Here is a 22,409-nt window from a genome sequence, read left to right on the forward strand (position 1 = left end):
ATGACCTGTAGGGAGTCATGACTAGGACCTAACCACTGCATGAAGGGTAGAGCTCTGCAGAGGCCAGAATACCAGATGAGCTGACACCATAGCTCACAGATACAGATCTACTCACAAACTGGACCAAGCTTTGCAAATTTTAGAAGCCCCAGACTTTAGGACTTTAATGTTAAGACCTAAGTGAAGTGTTAGGGGAACCTGACTACACCGCTAACACTGACTCCATGCTCACTAATAAGCAGTTAAGAGTAAAATCCAGCAAATGCAAAAAATTCTTGACTAAAAGTTACCTATTAATCATAAGATATGTGAGTAATAAGGTGAAAAATATCTAAATGGAAATGTGGGAAATCCTCAGCCTCATAAACCACTCATTGCAACTTCAAACTTACCAGATATCAGAGACATAGTTACAATTATTATTTGTATTGGTAAGGGAATAAGGTGTTCCAAACAATCAAATATTACAATTCCTATTACCACACATTAGTTGCACATGTAATTTTAACTTTTTTTGGTGGGGGGAGGCTTCCTAGTATTTTGTAGTTCCTCAGAATTTTTGTGGAAAATATTAATTTGGGGCTTCCCTGGTGGCGCAGTGGTTAAGAGTCTGCCTGCCGATGCAGGGGACACGGGTTCGTGCCCCGGTCCGGGAACATCCCACATGCCGCGGTGAGGCTGGGCCCGTGAGCCATGGCCGCTGAGCCTGCGCGTCCGGAGCCTGTGCTCCGGCAACGGGAGAGGCCACAACAGTGAGAGGCCCACATACCGCAAAAAAAAAAAAATTAATTAATTAATTAATTTTACAAAAGAAGTGCTTGAGTTTTTAATTGAAATCTGGTCTAAATTAATCAATAAGAGTTTACAGTATTTTTCAATGTTTGAAAATTTTAGGACTTGGTCGTTTTCAGGAATACCTGATTTTTCCATCTCTTCCTTCTTTGTCCCACCTGAACACTGTACATAAATAAAATGCCTAGTTTTAATTTCATCTCTTCCATCAGACTTCTATTTACTTGTCCACATTCTCATCCATTGAATCCTATTACACTTAGCGCCACAAAGTCGTCACAATTTTTTGAGTATTTCGTGTGTATCTTCTTCAATCAGATTGTAAGCCTTCTGAAGCTGGATCTATATCTTAATTTCTTTTGAATCCTGCAGAGGGCCTAGAAGTTAATGTTGGGAGCGCCATTTTTGTCAATCTGTATAACCACCTAGTTTCGGTTGTACCCTGACACTTCTATTTGTCTGGGGTTTCTTTGTGCTCATCGACACTGTTTTCTATTAGAACAAAGGTCTTGTTGAATAGATTGACGCAGCGTCCGGAGGAATCGGAATGAACGGAATTTGACCCGCCGCCCCAGGTATTGAGACTGTAAACGAAGACTGAACCTCTGATACATCATGAACAGCTTTAAAGACACACGTTTTTAAATCCCACGCCAAAGCCTAGTTTCCCGCCAGTGGCCCCGGCCTCCGGAGCTGCAGTTGCTCAGATGTTTACAGGGCAGCGAAGATCTGCAGTCGGGAGGACCAGTCGCTATGGTAACGGTGAGACGCAAGCGCACTTGCGCGGCCTTCGGACGTAAAATCTTAGCCTGAAGCTAGAGCAGAGAGGAGCTACGGCAGCGACTTGCGGCAGCAGCGTTACTTACGGCCGCCCCGCCGCCTCGGAGAGAACCGTTGGTGGGCCGGAAATACGCAGGCCGGCGCGGCCTCCTGGATGGAGCCCGGGGCGGCCGCGCTGCAGCATGACCCAGTCGGTGGTCATACAGGGTAAGTCGCCCCGGGAGGGTGGGGACCCGGTCGCCGCCGAGGCGAGTGGTCCTGTTGCCGCCTAATGTCTATTCTCTTACCTTCCTGGGCGCAGTCGGCCAGTGCGGAAACCAGATTGGCTGCTGCTTCTGGGACCTGGCGCTGAGGGAGCACGCTGCGGTCAACCAGGTACCGTCCCCGCCGCGCGGGAGACCCCCATGCCCGCCTGTCCCCGAGGCTCTTCCAAAAAATAAGAATTAATACTCTGGGAGCTTTTATCTGGCCGATATAAGTTGTATGGGATCTTCTCGGTAAAGGGCAAACTGGTTTTTAAACTTCTGTTGGCGTTAGACACAAGAGTCCGAACGAACACTCGCCGGAGACCTTAGTCTTAAGGTTCCTTAATTCTCAGGGTTGCATCTTTATCAGGGTTCTTGTGAGGAGCAATGAGATAGCATATGTGAAAGTACTTTGTAAAATAGGTACCATGTGTGGCATTATATTCCTTAATTTAACCAGTCAGCTTTTTAAATGATCACCAAGAATGCAGGGAAAGCTCTCACTTGATGCACCTGCTCTACAGTCCTGTGGGGACGCCTTTTCTCAGTACCTTCAGCTGCACTTAATCCATAGATCTCGCGGTATTTGCTCTTCTCTAGATTGGAAGAATCAGTAGAAGCATTTTATGATTGTTTGCTTTTTCTTATTGTAGCCGTATGCCGGCCTTTAAAGTATTGTGGGATTATTAAATTAAAAGGACTTCGTTTGGGAAAGAGGCAAAATGTAATCAAGCGCTAATAAATTTTTTTTTTTTTAGAAAGCGATTTATGATGAGGCAATAAGCAGCTTCTTTAGAAATGTGGATACCAGGTAAGATGGGGTTAAAGTCTGTCACATAGCTTAATTATTTTCATGTCAGCAGTTTGGGAGAAAATTCTTCAGAGGACAGTAAAAGCAGTTGATAACTGTAAAGAAGTTGTTTGGCTTTTTTGTTTGTTTTTCTCATTATTGAAAGCATATTGTCATTCTCTTGTCATTAATATTCTCATGTCATTAGGCAGAGCAGGACAACAGGTTTCCTTTTAAAGCCATATGAAGGAATAAAAAGAAACTTCAGTGTGCTTAATTTTAACTTGACCTTGAAATAAAGTTTCACTAAAAGGAATGCTGAATATTTCCCTGAGAATGTCTTGTTAGTGCATTCAATAATGGCTAACTTTTGAAAGAAAAATATATTGTTTACATTTCTGTGATATTACTTGTGGTCAGGAGTATTTGCTCTACAAATAGAATGTGCTAAAAAGGAGCAAAGCAGTTGTTGTCAGATTAGTTTTGTTTATTTAATAAAGGGTATATGTAAGTATATATCTTTTACCTGAAAGAGTAATTTGACATTCAGGGTGTGTTTCTAAGCTTTTAATGTTAAATCATGAAGTTCATGCCTTTTCAAAATGCTTAATAAAACTAAACCTGCTGGGCTTGAACTGAAAAATACATACTTTATATCCAGTTTTAATCTAATAAAGATTTCAGTTCTAGTTTGAATTAGTTGGTTGGGTGTTTGAGGCAGTTATCACCCTGGGAAGGCTAATTAGGCCCGACTTCCTTAGTGAATTTCAGAGTCTGACCCTCAGGCTTGCAAACTCAGAAACTTCAATGACATCTTGAGAATGGGTCCAGTGCTCTCTAGTACAGGCAGATGAACCAAACTCAGATGGGAAATTACAAAGCAGAAAGTCAATGTAGTCATGGACAGTAGGAGCTATAACTCAAAAAGACTAGGCACTCATTTTCTTTCAAAAGCACATTCTCTTCTGTGGGAAATCTATCAGGAAAGGTAAGTAATAAAAGGATACTTAGTGACCATGGAATCAGACCAAGGTAAGTTAGGTGTATTACCTTAATGACTGGTGTTATTTATCTTTATTAATATGGAGATATCTGTCACATAGACTAGATTACCTCTTGTTTATAAACTAGAACATCTTCTCCCCTACATACTATTAAGAGACTCAAATTTGCCTTTGTAATACTTCCTTGTAGGTAGCATTCTAACTAAATCTGTACTTCCATTCCCTCTGTAATACTCCTTTCATTGAATATTACATAGTTGAGACTCAGCGTGGAAGCCATTCTCTCTTAATCAGGTGACTTTACGTAACTCTATTCTCATCTACTCGGTTCGTTTTATAATTTAACCTGAGAGCATACTTATTTCTCCAGTATCAAGTTTGAGGAGAAGAGCCTTGGCATCTTGCTCTTCTTTCCAACGTAGTATCAACACATGCAGCATCTATTCCACAAGTTAGTACAAAAATTCTTTTTCAAAAATAAGACCACACCTTTGTATATACTTCTTTATTTGAGGAAATATCATACCTTTTTAATAGCATGATAGGAATTTACCTATACCAGGGGTTGGCAAACCTTTCCTGTAAAGGACCAGATGGTAGATATTTCAGGTTTTGCAGACCATAAAGTCCATATCACATCTCCTTGAGTCCACCATTGTAGTGTGAATGCAGGTATAGATAGTACATAAATAAATGAGTGTGGCTTTGTTCCAATAAAACTTGTTTTCACAAGTAGCTGGTCAGACTTGGCCTGAGGATTATAGATTATCAGCCCCCGACCTATAGCATTGTCTATGCTCAATTCAGCTTCCCTTCATATATTCTGTCTTGTAAACTATATTGACTTGTACACTGTTTGTAGTCATAGATTTAGTTACTTTGGTGACTTATCTTCAACCTGAAATTCTAGGAACAGCCTTAGATACTCAACTGTATATAACTGGTTTGTTAGTTGATGTGTGTCTGGCTACAACAGAAAACCTCACTAATGGTGGCTTAAACAATAGATATATCCAGTTATGTCACGTACAAAGAAATCTGTGTTTACAGACATGCCCTAAAGACCAAGATACTGTCATATTGTTCCATGTGTTGGTTTTTTGTCCTCATGGATTTTTTACTTCATAACCATAAAATGACAGCCTCCACTGCCAGGAATCCCATCCAGATTCGTGTTCAAGGTAGGAAAAAGGACCAACTGCATCTGGTCCTTTTTATCAGAAAGCTTCCCAGAATATCTCCTTTTTATTTCATTACCCAGAACTGGATTACATGACCAGCCCAAACTACAAAGAAAGCCAGGGAAATAAGTACCTCACTGTTTCAGCCTATTGGGAGGAGATTACGAATGGCTCCTTTGTTGCCTTTTGTATCTGCCTCACTTGGCCTATAAGTAGCTTTACTATGTGAATGGAGGTTAACTTTATTACCTGATAGCACTATTAGCGTGGAAGATCTTACGACCTTTTCTCATCTTTTATCTTTCAGAGTGGTTGGAGATGGTGGCAGTATTTCCAAGGGGAAGATTTGTTCTTTAAAAGCACGAGTAAGTCTTATACACTTGGCTTCTTATATTGCATGTGTTTTTAAAATAACTCTACTTCTGTAACTATCAAAAGAATACAATTTTAGTTTAACTTCTCAAAATAAAAAAAGGTATTTGCTAAGCCACATTTAATATAAATATAATTAAGCAGACATTTGTGTCTCCATGAAACTTTAGGGGGAAAATTTTGTGCTTAAAGTGAAAATACTGGGCCTCCCTGGTGGCGCAGTGGTTGAGAGTCCGCCTACCGATGCAGGGGATGCGGGTTCGTGCCCCGATCTGGGAGGATCCCATATGCCGCGGAGCGGCTGGGCCCGTGAGCCATGGCCGCTGGGCCTGCGCATCCGGAGCCTGTGCTCCGCAACGGGAGAGGCCACAACAGTGAGAGGCCCGCATACCGCAAAAAAAGAAAAAAAAAAAAAAAAGTGAAAATACTGCATATTTGGCATTATTTCTAAATGTTTTAGGGGAAATATATGTCTAGATAAATGATAACAAAAGCTTTCTTAACTCTAAGTCTAAAATACATTCTAAGGAAGGTTAATTTTCACATAAAAATGATGAAAGGTTTATTTGCACCAGAGTTACTATTCCCAGTACAAAGCATAGATTCAACCACATTCTAGTGAATACATAACATAACCATGTAAGACTTCCTGAACAAAAATACTTCTAGTCATAGCCCATATTTAGTCTTAATCTCATTGCAGTTAACACTTCTCGTCTTTGATTGTGTCTCTGCAACAAACTGCTTTTTCCAACTGTTGATCAGTAATGTTTGACTGTGACAGAAAAGAAAGGCAGTTTTGGTGCTGTGGAAGTAATTGAGATGATAAGGATCAGACCTGGAGTAGTGGCTGAAAGAGTAGAGAGCAGTAGTGTTGTAGTACCTGGGAACCATCTCCTTGTATCTGTGATCTCCAGTGTCCTTGGGAAACAAATTTAGGGCAGAGACTATGTGCTTGTAGTCTGTTAGGATAATTGATCAACATTAGGTATAGTTCATGCTTTGGAGAGTGCTAACATCCCAATCCAAATCTTACTCAGAGATAAAGAAACATTGACATTTCCTAGACCACTCCCAATTTGAGCTCTTTCCCACCACCCTACCAGTGAGCAAGTTGGGAAATGGAGGAAACACTGCTGGAAGAGAATAAATCAGCATGTTTCTATAGCCTTTGGCTTTTTTCCTAGAAGGTGTTCTTCCATTTCTTCTTAGTAGCCTTGGTATCATGTGGCTCTGATCACTGAAGAGTCTAGGCTTCAAAAGAATTTGGTGGCTGGGTTCCTCCACTGTGTTAACAGGCAAACACTCAGAATTTTGAAAATCCTGTATTACAATTAAGGGGAAGCTCAAGGGCCTAAAAGCTATCACCAGGTAGCTCTGGAAGAAAATAATAAACATCGAATCTTGGAAGTTGTGACTCCAGATCTTGGATGGCTAAGTGAGGAATCCAGAATAATTCCTTGTAATTGCAATTAATTTCCTATGGAAAAACAAATCAGAGGTCTTATGTGACTAAGGAAAGATTGAAAGAGTTACAGACTGTCAGGGTTTAACGCTAAGTGACTATGACAGTCATGATTCTCTCAAAACTGGCTTCAGGAGGGGCTTCAATGTCCGTTTGTACTCTATATTCCCCTTCCTTTGCCTGATTGCAAAGTAATTGAAAGCATGGCTTAAATGTTTAAGCTTCCACAGACCATCTCAATAAATCTGTTTTGGAACAAGGACAGTAGAAGCTAATTTTGTTCTTTTTTGTAATCTTACACAACAGTGAAATCCCTCTTACGTGGTGAATTAGGTGTTAAAGTCAGCATTTAAGATAAAAATTGCATATTATCAAAAATATCCTTGAAAATCCCTAAAATTGCCAAGAAATGACCCTGTATAGTCCTGTGTATGTATATTGATGCTGTATTTAAAGGAGCACATTTATAAAACAGAATTTTACAGTCTTTCTAATATACCACTGTAATATGATGATATAACATGTGATATTACTCAGCCATAAAAAGAAACGAAATTGAGTTTATTTGTAGTGAGGTGGATGGACCTAGAGTCTGTCATACAGAGTGAAGTAAGTCAGAAAGAGAAAAACAAATACCGTATGCTAACACATATATATGGAATCTAAAAAAAAAAAAAAAAAAGGTCATGAAGAACCTAGGGGCAGGACGGGAATAAAGATGCAGACCTACTAGAGGATGGACTTGAGGACACGGGGAGGGCGAAGGGTAAGCTGGGACGAAGTGAGAGAGTGGCATGGACATTTATACACTATCAAACGTAAAATAGATAGCTAGTGGGAAGCAGCCGCATAGCACAAGGAGATCAGCTCTGTGCTTTGTCACCATCTAGAGGGATGGGATAGGGAGGGTAGGAGGGAGGGAGATGCAAGAGGGAGGGGATATGGGGATATATGTATATGTATAGCTGATTCACTTTGTTATAAAGCAGAAACTAACACACCATTGTAAAGCAATTATACTCCAATAAAGATGTTTAAAAAAAAGTGGTATACTATCATACAATTAGAAATATATTTCTAAAGTACTGTGTAATAATATTTTAATTGCCAGCTTACAGTAGCATACTTAATTACACAAATAATTGAATTCACAGAATTTAAATGGGCATAAATTGTGACTCCACTGTAGTCAGTACTCGGGAAGTGTCAAACTTGACTGTCTCCCTTTGGTAAGATAATAGAGCATAGAGTTCGGTGGTTAAGAGTGAAGATTCTGCAGCCCGGCTAGCCAGGTTTGAATCAGCTCTACCACTTCCTAGCTGGGTGATCACAGCCAAGTTATTTAACTTTTCTAGGCCTCAGTTTCCTCATGTGTAAACTGGGAGTAATTACAGTACCTATGCATAGGGTTGTGAGGATTAAATGGGGTGATACATGTACAGTGGCATGTAGTAAGTGCTTAATGTTACATGCTCACCAGCACTGAAAAAGCCCATAAATCAAGCACTTTCTCTGTGACACTGAATCAAAGGCTTAGGTTAAAGGGTACCCTAACATCATTTCAGATTACTTTTTTCAGCTTTGCTTTTTTATTTATTTAACTCTATTTTACTCTTTCATTCTTCTTCCTCAGTGTAGAAAATATAGAAAGTAAAGTACAACACAGTGGGGACAGAGGGTATATAATTCTACTTGCCAAGCTATCTCTGCTTACATTTTGCTGTATTTCCATCCAGTCTTTTCTATTTTTCTTTCCATCGCTAATTTTATGTTTTATTTTCTCATTTTCTTTTTAGTAATAGAGGTTATCTCCCATGTCAATAAAGTTCGTGATATTTAGTGAGTTTGTGAATTTAGATTGCGAGTTACTTAGGGGAAGGGACCCTGTTGTCATCTTTGACATCTATCCAGTGCCTTGGCTTTGCACGTAATAATAGTTTACTGATTTGATTCGGACAGTTTTCGGCTGTGATTATTCATAAAGAGCAGCATGGTTATTCCTAGTGACCAAATACATTAATGAACCCTACATTTACTGAGAATTGTTTCTGGTTAAGGTTGCCTTCTAAACTTCTGAGACCTTGTTCTCAAGAAATTAATAGTCACATAAGCACATAAATAAAAGAATTGTTAGAAAATCAGAATTATTCAGTTCCTTTTTTTCCTTCTTATTCTTAGGGTAAGAATTTAGAATCCATCTTTTCATTGGATTCCACCTTTGGAGCAGAGTGAAATTACTTTTTAATTTTTATAACAGACTGCACAAAGAGAGTCAAAGATTTGATCAAACTTAAACTATAAAAAGAACAATGCAACTTCTAGCTCAAAAATTCTTTTTATTTACAGAGTGACTGAAGAAAAATATGTTAATTACATTTTATTTGTCTTTCTCAGGCTGTCTTGATTGACATGGAGGAAGGGGTAGTAAATGAACTTCTTCAGGGACCCCTGAGAGATGTATTTGATAGTAAGCAGCTCATCACTGATATTTCTGGCTCAGGGAATAATTGGTGAGAATATGCTGGATGTAAAAATTAAATGTCATCTGAAAAAAATGAGCAATCTTTCCTTTATTCTGATAGGTCCTCCTGACATGAAAGCAAGATATAACTTGCCATACCTAACTCTAGGCCTTTCAGCCCATCATCTTTTCCTTGATAGATGATGGTGTTCACAATGCTTGGAAGCCATCTGTATCCTAGTTGTTTCTCTTTTTTTTTAAAGAAAAAGATGAATCATGAAAAATTGATGTACTAAATTTCTTGTTGTAATTTGATTCTTGCATAACTGCTAACTAGAGACAAAAGTTGTATTTTTTTTTGATATGTAGTTCCACATTTATATATTCTATAGAACTCTTCACTTGTCCATAAAGATACAAATGAAAGATTGTTCACTGAAACATTGTTTTTAACATGAGATAATACTCAACAGGGGCTTGTTTAAATCAATTATAGTATATCCATACAATGGAAAATCATGCAACTCTTATAAAATGTAACATATCTGTATGGAAATTTTCTAACATTTTAAAAATCAGAAGTATTGAGGCACGGAACAATGTGGCTAGCATACTAATTTGTATGTGAAAACCCTTACCTTTTTCTTTTTAACATCTTTATTGGAGTATAATTGCTTTACATTGTTGTGTTAGTTTCTGCTGTATAACAGAGTGAATCAGTTATACATATATCCCATATCTCCTCCCTCTTGCATCTCCCTCCCATCCTCCCTATCCCACCCCTCTAGGTGGTCACAAAGCACCGAGCTGATCTCCCTGTGCTATGCGGCTGCTTCCCACTAGCTAGCTGTTTTACATTTGGTAGTGTATGTATGTCCATGCCACTCTCTCACTTTGTCCCAGATTACCCTTCCCCCTCCCCGTGTCCTCAAGTCCATCCTCTATGTCTGCGTCTTTATTCCTGTCCTGCCCCTAGGTTCCTCAGAACCTTTTTTTTTTTTTTGATTCCATATATATGTGTTAGCATACGGTATTTGTTTTTCTCTTTCTGACTTACTTCACTCTGTATGACAAACTCTCAGTCCATCCACCTCACTACAGATAACTCAATTTTGTTTCTTTTTATGGCTGAGTAATATTCCATTGTATATGTGCCACATCTTCTTTATCCATTCATCTGTTGATGGACACTTAGGTTGCTTCCATGTCCTGGCTATTGTAAATAGTGCTGCAGTGAACATTGTGGTACATGAGACTTTTTGAATGATGGTTTTCTCAGGGTATATGCCCAGTAGTGGGATTGCTGGGTCATATGGTAGTTCTATTCTTAGTTTTTTAAGGAACCTCCATACTGTTCTCCATAGTGGCTGTATCAATTTAAAAGTTGTAAGTATTTTTATAAACTGTTCTCTTACCTATAGTATTCGACTCTGTCAAAGTTTTCCCATCAGTCAGATATAATAGAATTGATAGAAATGCAAGCCAGACCAGTGTCCCAGCATTCAAGGTCAGTCTGAGGCTATATTTGGCCCTTAAATATATAATGGCCTCTTCTCCTTAATGGGAAAAAAGCTCCAACAGTGATCATTTTAAAATTTACATTGACACTGGTTTTGCTGTTTTTGAAAAAGTAAGTAGGTTCTTGTTTGCCAATCTAATATTTGTTGTTTAAATTATTTGTAGTTAGTCCCTCAGGTTTATAATGTGTAATATTGTGTAATTTTACTAAAGCATGGATTTGAGTCTTGTGTTCTGGGAGACTTATTTGGGGACAACCAGTCACTAAATGAGTGAGTCCACCTAACCATCCAACCAGCTTTCTCTAATTGTCGTATAACTTATTCTGTAGCTTTTGAGTTACACCTGACTACATGTTGTGTGGAAATCGTTCTTACATTTCAGTTCATCATAATAATACTTGCAAATTTGGACAACCAGAAAGGCTTGCAGAGCCTCATGAATATCAGTTTTCTACTGTGTGGCATTTCATCTAGTAATAACATGATATGACCAATATTTTTTTCATGTTTTAAACCAAAGTAGGTCAGTTTAAATTTTTTTATTTTTATGTCTTTCTAGTTGACCACATTCTGCTTTTTAATACATAAAAGACAGTGCAATCAGTTTACTTTCAATGAAGATGAGAAAAAACTAACTGAAAACTTGTTTTGTTGTAATTATACCTTAAGAGCAGATAAATTTTAAAAACCATAGTTTAATATCCATTGATAATGAACTATTTTATCAGGATATTTGAGGATTATAGGTATATATATTTGTTAAATTATCTTTATCCTTGAGATATCATAATATGATTTATTGATGTTAAACAGGAATAGAATTTACTTACTACAGTAAAAATACTTTTTCAAGCTTATCTATAGTCTTTTCACTTAGTTCAGAAATAATAAAATCTTGAAATAATAAATGCAAGGATTTTTTTTTTAATCTATATTCTTTTTTCCAGGGCTGTGGGTCACAAAGTGTTTGGCAGTCTTTATCAGGAACAGATTTTAGAGAAACTCAGGAAGTCAGCAGAGCACTGTGATTGTTTGCAGTGTTTTTTTATAATACATTCCATGGGAGGAGGTAAAGTTATTTATTCATTTGTCTATAACAATGTGAAAATGCAAGTGAGAATTCATTTTGCCAACATAAGTCTTGTTTTCAGACCTTTGCTTAATAAATATAGAGCTATTAAGAATTAATAGTATGTTTATGAATGTATGTACATAATAGCTTTTTATCTTAAATTTTTGTCAAATTGTGTCACTATGGCCATTTTTTAAAAATTTAAACCCTTTTAAAGAGTCAGTAGAACTGAATCTGAAAAAAATTTTTCTTTTATCTTTAGTAGAAGGTAGATTTCAATATAAGCTTTTTGGGAATGCTGCCTTTCTCCTAAGAGCTTGCTTGTGCAGTTTCATATGCTGACTAGAACTAAATATTTCTGGCATATTCATAATTACGTTTGCAAAAGAATATCAGTACCCTTTCTTTAACCACCTTCAATCCTTTCTTGTGTCCAATAAGAGAAATAAGTAAAAGAAATCCTCTTAGGCAACTCCCTTAAATCATTCCTTACATGGTAATTAATCACCTTGACCTAGAATAAATGATCTACATTGCCTTCTTTACCAGGGAAGCCTGTGCCTTGCAAGTGAAGTATTTTGCTCCCCTGAACCATGAAGTAGAAACAGATCATAATTGGATAATTTCAAAAGAGAATTAGCCTATTTTAAAAGAAAACTTTGCCATGCTTTTTTCCTCCAAGCTGAGATTAAGATTTTTATATTCAGCAGGTTATGTACAGTTGACTTTCTTATATGTAACCATGCCTTTAGAAGACCATCATAATCATTAAATTAAGAAACTAATTTTCAGGGCTTCCCTGGTGGCGCAGTGGTTGAGAGTCTGCCTGCCAATGCAGGGGACGAGAGTCTGCCTGCCAATGCAGGGGACGCGGGTTCGTGCCCCGGTCCGGGAAGATCCCACATGCCGCAGAGCGGCTGGGCCCGTGAGCCATGGCCGCTGAGCCTGCGCATCCGGAGCCTGTGCTCTGCAACGGGAGAGACCACAACAGTGAGAGGCCCGTGTACCGCTTAAAAAAAAAAAAAAAAGAAAAAAAAGAAACTAATTTTCTTTATACTGGTATAATTAACCTGCAGATTTTGAGTAAGTTTTCAAAAAAAAATTTGATTTATAGTTCATTATGGTGCATTTTTTATATCCCTCTATTACTCAGAATCTCAGTAGACTGTACTTTATTCATAATTCACTGAAAATGGCAAAAATACTTTAAAAAATATTGAAGGCTAAAAGTGAAGTCTTTTCCCACATCTAATCCCTAATCTCTCTCCTCACAGATAATCAAGTTTGCCAGTGTCTGTCCTTCCAGATATTTCCTGTGCCCATTGTGTGTGTTTTTACATAAACAAGATCAGGAAATATATACTACCCTGTAATGTTTTCACTTTAAATCTTTCCTGAACATCTTTCATCAGCTCTGTCCACTTGTGAGAATATGTAATAATTTTTAAAGTCAGTTCCTCATTGATGGATGTCAAGTTATTTATGGTTTTTAGCTACTACATAAAATCCCCAGCGAACATCTTGTACCTGCATCTTTGTTCATTTGTGCCACAATAGCTGTAGGCAATATTCCTAGAAAGGAAAGTGGAACCAAAGAATATGTACATTTTAAGTTTTGGTTGATATTACTAAATAACCTTCCTACATTATTGCATCAATCCGTATGATTAGCAGCAATTTATAAGAGTTTATTTCCCCACACTGTCACCAACACTGAGTATTATGAGACAAAATCTGTCTAATACAATATGTTCAAAATTATTTGTTTTAATTTGCATTTTTTAATTAGAGAAAAGGTTGAGCATCTTTACATCTATTTGCCATTTGATTTATTTTGAGTTACAATTTATATCCTTTGCTCATTTTTCCATTGCATTATTCATATTTTTTTGTTGTTGATTTGTGACCCTCTTTATTAAAGAAATTAGTTCTCCATCATGTTTGAAGATTTTTTCTTAGTTTGCCTTTTTGTTTTTATATATACATATATATATAGAGAGAGGGGAGTTTTGTTTATTTTTAATGGAATCAAAACTATCTTCTATAATGGCTCTGGTTTTTTATAATGCTTAGAAAGTCCTCATTAAAGATTAACCCAAAAAATCTCCCTTGCTTTCATCTAATATTTTTAACATCATAGCCTTTTAATATTTATCCAAATGGGGTTAGAGCATTATTGGCTTATAAACTTTTTCTCATCAGGACAGCAAGAAATACGTTTTACATTACAAACCAACACACACACACACACACATAAACATACACAAACTAAAACAAAAGATTATTTACCCACACTATATGTGACATACTAATATTTCTGCGTTTCATTTAAGAAAAGAAAATACTGGTCCTAACCTTATAAATTAGTTTCATAGCCCACTGATGGTTCACAAGCCATAGTTTGAAAAGCACCAGGGTAAAGGATTCCAGTTTTCTCTCTTTTAGTTCTTAAAAATATCTGAATTTATATATATGTAACTCTGTGTGTCAGAAAATTACCTTAATGAAATTCTTAGAGTTTCTGCTTTTAGATAGATAGTAAAAAAGTTTCCTCTTTGAAAGTTTTGTAAATTCAAGTTGGTCATGCTTAACTTTAAATTTTAACTCAGCGTTTAAGTTGCTTAATGTCATGATAGTGTTCATCATTAAGATTGTATAGGTGCTGTACTAAAGATGTCAAGATAGTTTGTGTTTTCTTAAGTTGCTTAACATCAAGTGTAGACTAAATACTGTCTTGGTTGCATATTTTACTCTTCGGTCAGTTCTTTTGACATCATAGAGATATAACTTAAATGTAAAAAAGTGTAAAATATAGAAAGGCCTCTCATCATCACAGTCAGACCCAGAGGTTGAATTCATGACTTTAAGTCTCACTACCTATATTATCTTCATTTCTTTATCTGAAATTAATTAGTTAATATATAATCACAGGAATAAGTTGAAAATTGTATGTCTTTAATACATAGGTTTTTACCACAAAAACACAGAATTCCATTATATTCTGAACCATTTATGCTGTTTTCTTCTTGAAATCTTAATCTTCAGGAACAGGATCTGGACTTGGCACATTTCTTTTAAAGGTGCTTGAGGATGAATTCCCAGAAGTATACAGATTCGTGACTTCAGTTTATCCTTCTGGTGAAGATGATGTCATAACCTCACCTTATAATAGCATCTTGGCAATGAAGGAACTTAACGAGCATGCAGACTGTGTGTTGCCCATTGACAACCAAGTAAGAAATGGCATTGTAATTTATGGACATATTATGTATACATTCAATCCTGTGTTATGCTTATGTGTACGTGAAACAGTCTCTTCACTTTTCAGCCTTCCCATCTAAGAGAAATAATAAGTTTAAATTGCTTTTTTTTGTCTTTTTCTTCCTGGTAGAATGTCATCTATGTCCTCTCTTCTTAATAGCTTCTCTCCCAATATTTTTCCCTTAAAAGTCTTTATTTGACATCATTAGCAAAATTGACTTCATGGTGAATTCTGGAAAGTTGGGTACAGCTATAAAGCCAAAGAGCCTGGTTACTTCAAGTGCTGGAGCTTTTAAAAAGCGGCAGGAGAAACCATTTGATGCAATGAACAATGTTGTGGCAAATTTGCTGCTCAACCTAACAAGGTAATCCTGTTGACAGTGTACTTAAGGGCAGTTTAAAAATTTCACTTGCTTTTGATAATGTTTTGCAGTAGCATTTTTTAGTTATTCTCAGTTGTAGACGCTTTTTTAAAAACTCTATTTAAAATAAAAATTTTAGTTTGTCTAGTGTTTTCAGATCTTGGAGTGATAGACCAGAATTATATTTTCTCTGACTCCAGAGCAGCATTTTATTTTCCCCAGGTACGTTCCATGGAATATTAACAGATGTTAAATGGTAAAGGGTTTTGAAGGAGATACACTTGAGAAACACTTGGTTAGACAAAAACAAACTTGTTTTTTTTTGTTTTTTGTTTTTGTTTTGCTGCGAAATGTCTTAACCTTTTAAACCAGCTAGTCTATGCCTCTTTATTAGCTGGTCCAAAATATTTCTTCGACTTTGATCTAAAAAATTGCTTTGGCATTATTATATTCCAAATTGTAGAGCATGTAAGCAAATCTCGGGGGAATTTAGTAAGGTTTATAGAATAATTAAATAACGAACTGTATGTTTTTAATTCAGTCTAAAGTCTGTTTTAAGTAAGATTTTTATGTAGGTAATTAGCAACTGTAGTAGAGTGGTTACACTTCAGATAATCCTGAAATAAGAATTGCTGTAGATGTTATGTTATATTTTAATTATCTTTATACACGATGTTCATGATACTAAATTTCATTAATACAGAAAAAAAAGAGCATATATTCTCTACTGAAGTACAGCATACGAAAGGATGTAGGAAAGTGCCTGCTGACTAAATCAAGCTACATTAAGTTAAATATTTTTCATGCTTTAATGTTAATTTTTTAGCTCTGCAAGGTTTGAAGGATCCCTTAATATGGACCTTAATGAAATCAGCATGAATTTAGTTCCTTTTCCTCAACTGCATTATCTTGTGTCAAGCCTAACACCTCTGTATACACTGGCAGATGTTAACATTCCTTCTCGAAGGTAAGATGTAGTAACTTTATTCCAGTTACTTGAGGGCTCAAGTTACTTTAAAAACAAACACATTTTTAAGAGAAAAGTTTATAATAACTAGTTATTTCTTCATACCATTTTCTTTGTGAGAATTATATAAAATACAGGTGATGACAGCCATTTTTCCATTAAGTGAATGCTTCCTTGTTTAGAAGTCATTGTTTAAAAATGTCAATATTAAACTATTTGAAATTAAATCTAATAACTAAATTTTTAAGCTTATGAAAATTAATTTTTACTGAAAAAGATTTAAAGGCTTTGAAGTCTGATGTACTTAAATATGAATGCTAATTCTATCATTTACTAGCTACAGAACCTTGGGCAGGTGACGAACTTTTAGTTTTTCTCGTCTTTAAAAATGAGAGAGTACCTAACTCATAAGCTTGTTGGTATATTAAATAAGAGTATCTTTTAAAGCTCTTACCACAGTCTAGCACCATAGAGGGTTTACAGATATTGCTCTATTATAGCTATTATGTATCACTTCCAGAACACCTTGTTTTATAACTGTGTCATTTTTAAGCATAAAACTTACATCAATTTACTTAACAAAAATGTAGCTGAAACATACTCAGCATATACAGTGATGATGAGCTTGAAAAGGTCACAATGACATTCACAGTTGACTGAGGGAAAAGGTCTTGTCAAACTCTGCTAGAGGAAATTATGTAAATGATAAAGTAAAAACTAGATTACAGATCTTTTTAATAGTTTAAATTTTAGCAACATAATTCTATACTGTGGGAATGTCACAGTAATACTGATTAACTTTTATTTGAGCAAATAACAGATAACTGACTATGCCAACTAATAGGTGTGGTCTCTTTGTGGGATGCTGATGAGCTTAACAAGTTAAGCGACTTGCATAGTTTATTGAACATGGGAATCAATCATTAAATGTTTGCTTTTATTATCAGCCCAGCATATTAAAAATGAGTATATTTAGTAAAAGGTGCACCTTTAATGTGGACACATAGAATGTAAATTGGTGCTAAACTATTTATTGTACAGTAGTGATTATCCAGACATTTAAAGTTACTCCTTAAAAAAATAAAGACGTGTGATTTCTAATTAAGTTCAGCATAATCCTGCTTGGTGTGTGTGTGTGTGTGTACACATTTTTTTTTCTTTTTGGTTGTGCCAGGTGTGTGTGTGTGTATACACATTTTTTTTTCTTTTTGGTTGTGCCGGCTGTGTGTGTCTATACATTTTTTTTTTTTGGTTGTGCCAGGTCTTAGTTGTGGCAGGTGGGCTCCTTAGTTGCAGCTTACCAGCTCCTTAATTGTGGCATGCGAACTCTTAGTTGCAGCATGCATATGGCATTTAGTTCCCCGAGCAGGGATTGAACCCAGGCCCCCTGCATTGGAAGCGTGGAGTCTTAAGCATGGTGCCGCCAGGGAAGTCCTGTGCTTGGTATATTTTGATAAAAATAATACAGTGTCAACATTTAAAATTTTTATTTATATATTTATAGCTTGTTGCAGGTTTAATTAAAATGTGTTAGTGGAAAATCTGTAAGGAACCTTAAGAATGTTAGACTCTTAAGGAACTTATCACAGTGTTCTTTCTAGTTTTGTGGGGTTTTTCCTTTTTTTTTTTTCTTTTTGCTTCTACTGTACTATAGGTATTTCAAAGGCTGCCGTATCCACATATGGACACGTTTATCCTTGAGCAAATAATAAATTGTTTTTATTTTTTATTTTATTTTATTTTTTTTTCTTTTTGCGGTACGCGGGCCTCTCACTGTCGTGGCCTCTCCCGTTGCGGAGCACAGGCTCCGGACGCACAGGCCCAGCGGCCATGGCTCACGGGCCCAGCTGCTCCGCGGCATATGGGATCCTCCCAGATCGGGGCACGAACCCGTATCCCCTGCATCGGCAGGCGGACTCTCAACCACTGCGCCACCAGGGAGGCCCAATAAATTGTTTTTAAATTGTACTATTAAAAGGCATAGTTTTAAGACTACAATTTCTTATTAGTAGTTTACAAACAACTGAGAATGGTTTTTGGATGTGCTTCATATTAATAAACATCATCTAGTCCATTTTTATCAATGAAAATGATAAAGCACATATTAGAGTGTGTATATTAAATTCCTGTTTTTAATGTAAAGAGAAATATCCCAATAACTATAAATAGCTCCTTGCTAGTTTTTATATTTTTTTGACAAAAGAATGAGTGTGCCTACTTGTTGTATAGTGGTTCTTAACCTTTTCTGGGTTTCCTTGACTTCATAAAAATGCCCAAAAGCACATACACACCAAAATTTTGAGCACAGTGGAGGATTCATGAATCCCCCAAAGCTCACCATCCACTAAGAGAGTCCTCTATCCTTCTTACTGTAGAAGAATCAGGATAGAATGTAAGCTCCATTAGAGTAGGAAATTTTTGTTGTTGTTCACTGCTGGGTCTCTTGCACCTAGAATAGTGTCTGGCACATAATAGGCATTTAGTAAATATCTACTGAATGAATAGGCAGCATAGTGTAATTTCTGTGGCTCTTCCTAGACATTCTGCAAATTCAGCACACAGAGTTCTGGCTAGAGTTATCTAAGGAACCTAATCATATTTGTATTGAGTTCAGTGGGATTTAAGAACCAGACTGGGGTCATATTAAAGGCCTAGGAGCTTGCATATTATTAGATATAAACTTCATCGGTCACTTTTATCTTCCTCTCTTTAGAGGAATGATAAAAGAATGAAGTTAAAAGACTTCATTCACTTAAAAGCCTCCCTTTTCAGGAATAGTAGTATAGAGTAGTGTCTTTTTTGGAGAGCCTAACATTGTCCTTTGATAGCTTCCTCATTATTCCTAACTAATTTATGATACATTTTAGAGACAAAGTAATCTTAATGTAGTAGGTTTTTAATTAGTTTTGATAGTTCTGATACTACGAAGTAGATAAGCATACTGAACTAAGTAAAAATGACACAATTTTCAGAAATTATTACTACATAGAGCTCACTAATGATGTAGTCAATATTTTGTAGCTACCTGAAATCACCAATATATTGCAGAAGCTTTTTATTCCCCCTAAAAAAAATATATTGCATGATTTCCTCTCCTCATATTTATCCAGATTGCTTTGAGGAAATGATAGCTGAGATTCAGAATATATTTGTGTGTGAAGTTTATTTACCTGTAGATGACTGTCTTTTCATTTTATAGTTACACATAGAAGAAAGATGTAGTACAGTATTTTGTATAAACAGTGACTGTCTCATTGTTTTAGGTTGGATCAGATGTTTTCAGATGCCTTCAGTAAAGATCACCAGCTAATTCGAGCTGACCCCAAACATAGTCTCTACCTCGCCTGCGCCCTCATGGTTAGAGGAAATGTACAGATTTCTGATCTTCGCAGAAATATTGAAAGGTTCAATTTTATATTTTTCAAGATAATGTTATGTGTACTGTTTGTAACAGTGTAGCATGTAGTTAAGTAGCACTGTGAACTTAATTGAAGTGTGACTTTGAGCAAGCTACTTAGCCTCTCTGAGCCTATTTTCCTCAAATGTAGAATAAGAATAATAATAGTACAAAGTTGTTATTTATGTTAATTATGTTATGCACATTAAATGATGAGATGTTATTTTCTGAAAATGTTCAGGAAATTTAGCTTTTGTTATTGTTTTTATTACCACCGCTACTACCACTACACTGCTTCTAAGTTTGTTTTACTATTTGACAGTCTTATTTTTTAGGAAAACTGCTCTATTGAATTACAAAGTAAGGAAAATTATAATACCTTCATTTCTTTTCATCCCCAGATTTCTAATGTTAAGGAATGTGTTTCTAGCTTCTTGAATCACCATTACGGCCAATTTAATGTCCCTTAGTTCACTGTCAGACTGTACCATAATACTGCTAGTATTAAAAAATAGGTAACTTACATTATATACTAAGCACTTAGAATGGTACCATTAGTAGTGTCCTAGTTTAACTAATGTGGGCTGCCATAATATGGCAGATATTTTAGTACCTTAATTCTTACCTTTGAGTTTTTGCATCTCAGATTAAAACCTTCTCTACGGTTTGTCTCCTGGAATCAAGAAGGCTGGAAGACCAGCCTGTGTTCAGTACCTCCTGTGGGCCATTCCCATTCATTATTAGCTTTAGCAAACAACACATGCGTGAAGCCTACCTTCATAGAACTGAGAGAGAGATTCACGAGGCTCTACAGAAAAAGGGTAATCATCAGTACACCTTTTTAACTATATGTGTTTATTTTGGCTATTTAAGATGTATGCTCAAGAATTAAAGTAACACAAATCAGGTGTGATCCCGCCTGCTATATCTGTGTATTGATTATAACTGGAGAGGAGAGGCTTACTCAGACTCTAAATGAGAAATCTCACGGGTTTATAGGATTTAGGTTCTCATTTCTCTTGTAAAGCTGAGTGTGAACTATCATTTTAATAAGAATATTTACATTATAGGATAGTTGTCTGTATTAAATTTCCTGAAAATGGTCAACATCATTCAGTTTTTTCATTTATAGGCTCATCTTCATCACTATCTACAAATTGAAGGGATGGAGGAAAGCTGTTTCACAGAAGCCATGTCATCTTTATCAGCGCTCATACAGGAATATAACCAACTGGATGCCACAAAAAGCATGCCTGCAGAAGATTTACCTAGACTAAGAGTAGCTGTGTGAAAAAGAAACCCCAAAGATACAATTTTTTTTCTTAATTTCACATTTTTTTGTCCCCTTACCTTTCTATTTTAGAATTTTTGTGATTCAGAAAGCCTGATTTGTGTTTTTCATATTGGGAAGTTTTTGTCTTCAGAGTAGTTTCCATTTAATCACAATTTGTTGATGATCCCACTGTGTGAAATTAGCCAAGTCCTAGTGCCTTGACTTTAAACATAGGTCTTCCAAAAAGTCATGTTTTCTAAAATTGAGAGAACAGAGTTCTTCAACATTTTATTTTATTTATAGTCTCATATTTAGGCATTTATACAGAGATAATCATGTCTTCAATAAAAGTCTTGTACAGATAGATTTTAGAATTTATGTCTTCACATTCTGTTTAAATTCTCCTAACTCTTTAAAAGCAAATACGGGAGTAGAAGAACACAGGATGAGTATTTCTGTGTAAAACCCACTAACTTCAGGAACAGATTTTATTACGACTTGAGGTTTTATCTCTTCTTTGGGTAACCACTTGTTTGCACTCAAAAGAATCACAATTTACAATTATTTTAACTTGTATTAAATTATTTTTAAATATAATGGTTTTTTTATCAAATCAGTTAATTTTGTAACAGTAAATGTCCATGTTTTTAAACTATGCTACTTATCAGTTTTGCTTGTCTCTTTTTTTTTTTTTTTGGCCATGCTATGTTGCATGTGGGATCTTAGTTCCCCAACCAGGGATCAGACCTGCACGCCTTGCATTGGAAGCGTGGAGTCTTAACCACTGAACTGCCAGGGAAGGCCCACTTGTCACTATTTATACAAGCAAACAGAACATTACTAAGCTTGATATTTTCTTTGAAACTTTGCAGTAAATGACAGTCTAGTGAAAGTGTTCCAGTTACTATAAATCTCCAGTTTTAGTCTTCAACATTAATTTATCTTTAATCACAATTTATATTTAAAATTCATAGGTGATTTATCATTTAAGGAAGTAATTTTGAGCAACAGTTTATTTTCAAGCCAGAAAAATCTGTTATGTGCTTTCTTTAATGTTATTTTTTAAATTTCTTTCCTTTTCAGAGTAAGGATACTGCTCTTGGTCTTTATCTTGGAAATTAAGTTTTTTACAGTGTTTGGTATAAAAATCTAGATTACGGTTGTCAACAGTGGCCAAAGAAGTTCCATTTTTTCCTTCCAAAAGAAAGTAAACTGATATTCAGGATAGGGCAATGGAAATAATAAATATATTTACAGCTTAGTCTTATTCCTAGTTAAGATTTAATCTAGAAAATCTTGCTCACCCTATAATGATTATGTGATTGGAGCCTAGGCTGTATTGTCAAAGTACAGTTTTAAAACTTTAATATGCTTTTTATATAGCTTCAACAGATCATTTCAGATTATTTATAGAATAAAATGTTCTCTTGTAAATTGTATAACTTTTCATTATGGGATATGTAGATG

General features: G+C 35.9%; 1 protein-coding gene across 1 annotated transcript; it reads left to right on the top strand.

Annotated features, from left to right (window-relative positions):
* Positions 1-1,672: 1,672 nt before the first annotated feature.
* TUBE1 (tubulin epsilon 1) lies at positions 1,673-22,328 on the top strand. Its single transcript, XM_060114698.1, has 12 exons — positions 1,673-1,779; positions 1,874-1,947; positions 2,576-2,628; positions 5,100-5,157; positions 9,024-9,139; positions 11,558-11,679; positions 14,728-14,915; positions 15,133-15,308; positions 16,132-16,272; positions 19,536-19,676; positions 20,316-20,490; positions 20,802-22,328. The coding sequence occupies exons 1-12, from the start codon at positions 1,755-1,757 to the stop codon at positions 20,958-20,960; spliced, it is 1,428 nt and encodes a 475-aa protein (XP_059970681.1). The 5' UTR covers positions 1,673-1,754; the 3' UTR covers positions 20,961-22,328.
* Positions 22,329-22,409: the final 81 nt, after the last annotated feature.

Source organism: Mesoplodon densirostris, chromosome 12, assembly GCF_025265405.1.
Source record: "Mesoplodon densirostris isolate mMesDen1 chromosome 12, mMesDen1 primary haplotype, whole genome shotgun sequence".
In the NCBI taxonomy this organism is placed as follows: domain Eukaryota; kingdom Metazoa; phylum Chordata; class Mammalia; order Artiodactyla; family Ziphiidae; genus Mesoplodon; species Mesoplodon densirostris.

Bases quoted from the DNA above. Each gene is read 5' to 3' on its own strand.
- TUBE1 (XM_060114698.1), top strand. From the start codon at position 1,755: ATGACCCAGTCGGTGGTCATACAGG. The intron at 9,140-11,557 runs GTGAGAATATGC...TCTTTTTTCCAG, and splicing joins TCTGGCTCAGGGAATAATTG to GGCTGTGGGTCACAAAGTGT. The intron at 16,273-19,535 runs GTAAGATGTAGT...TCATTGTTTTAG, and splicing joins GTTAACATTCCTTCTCGAAG to GTTGGATCAGATGTTTTCAG.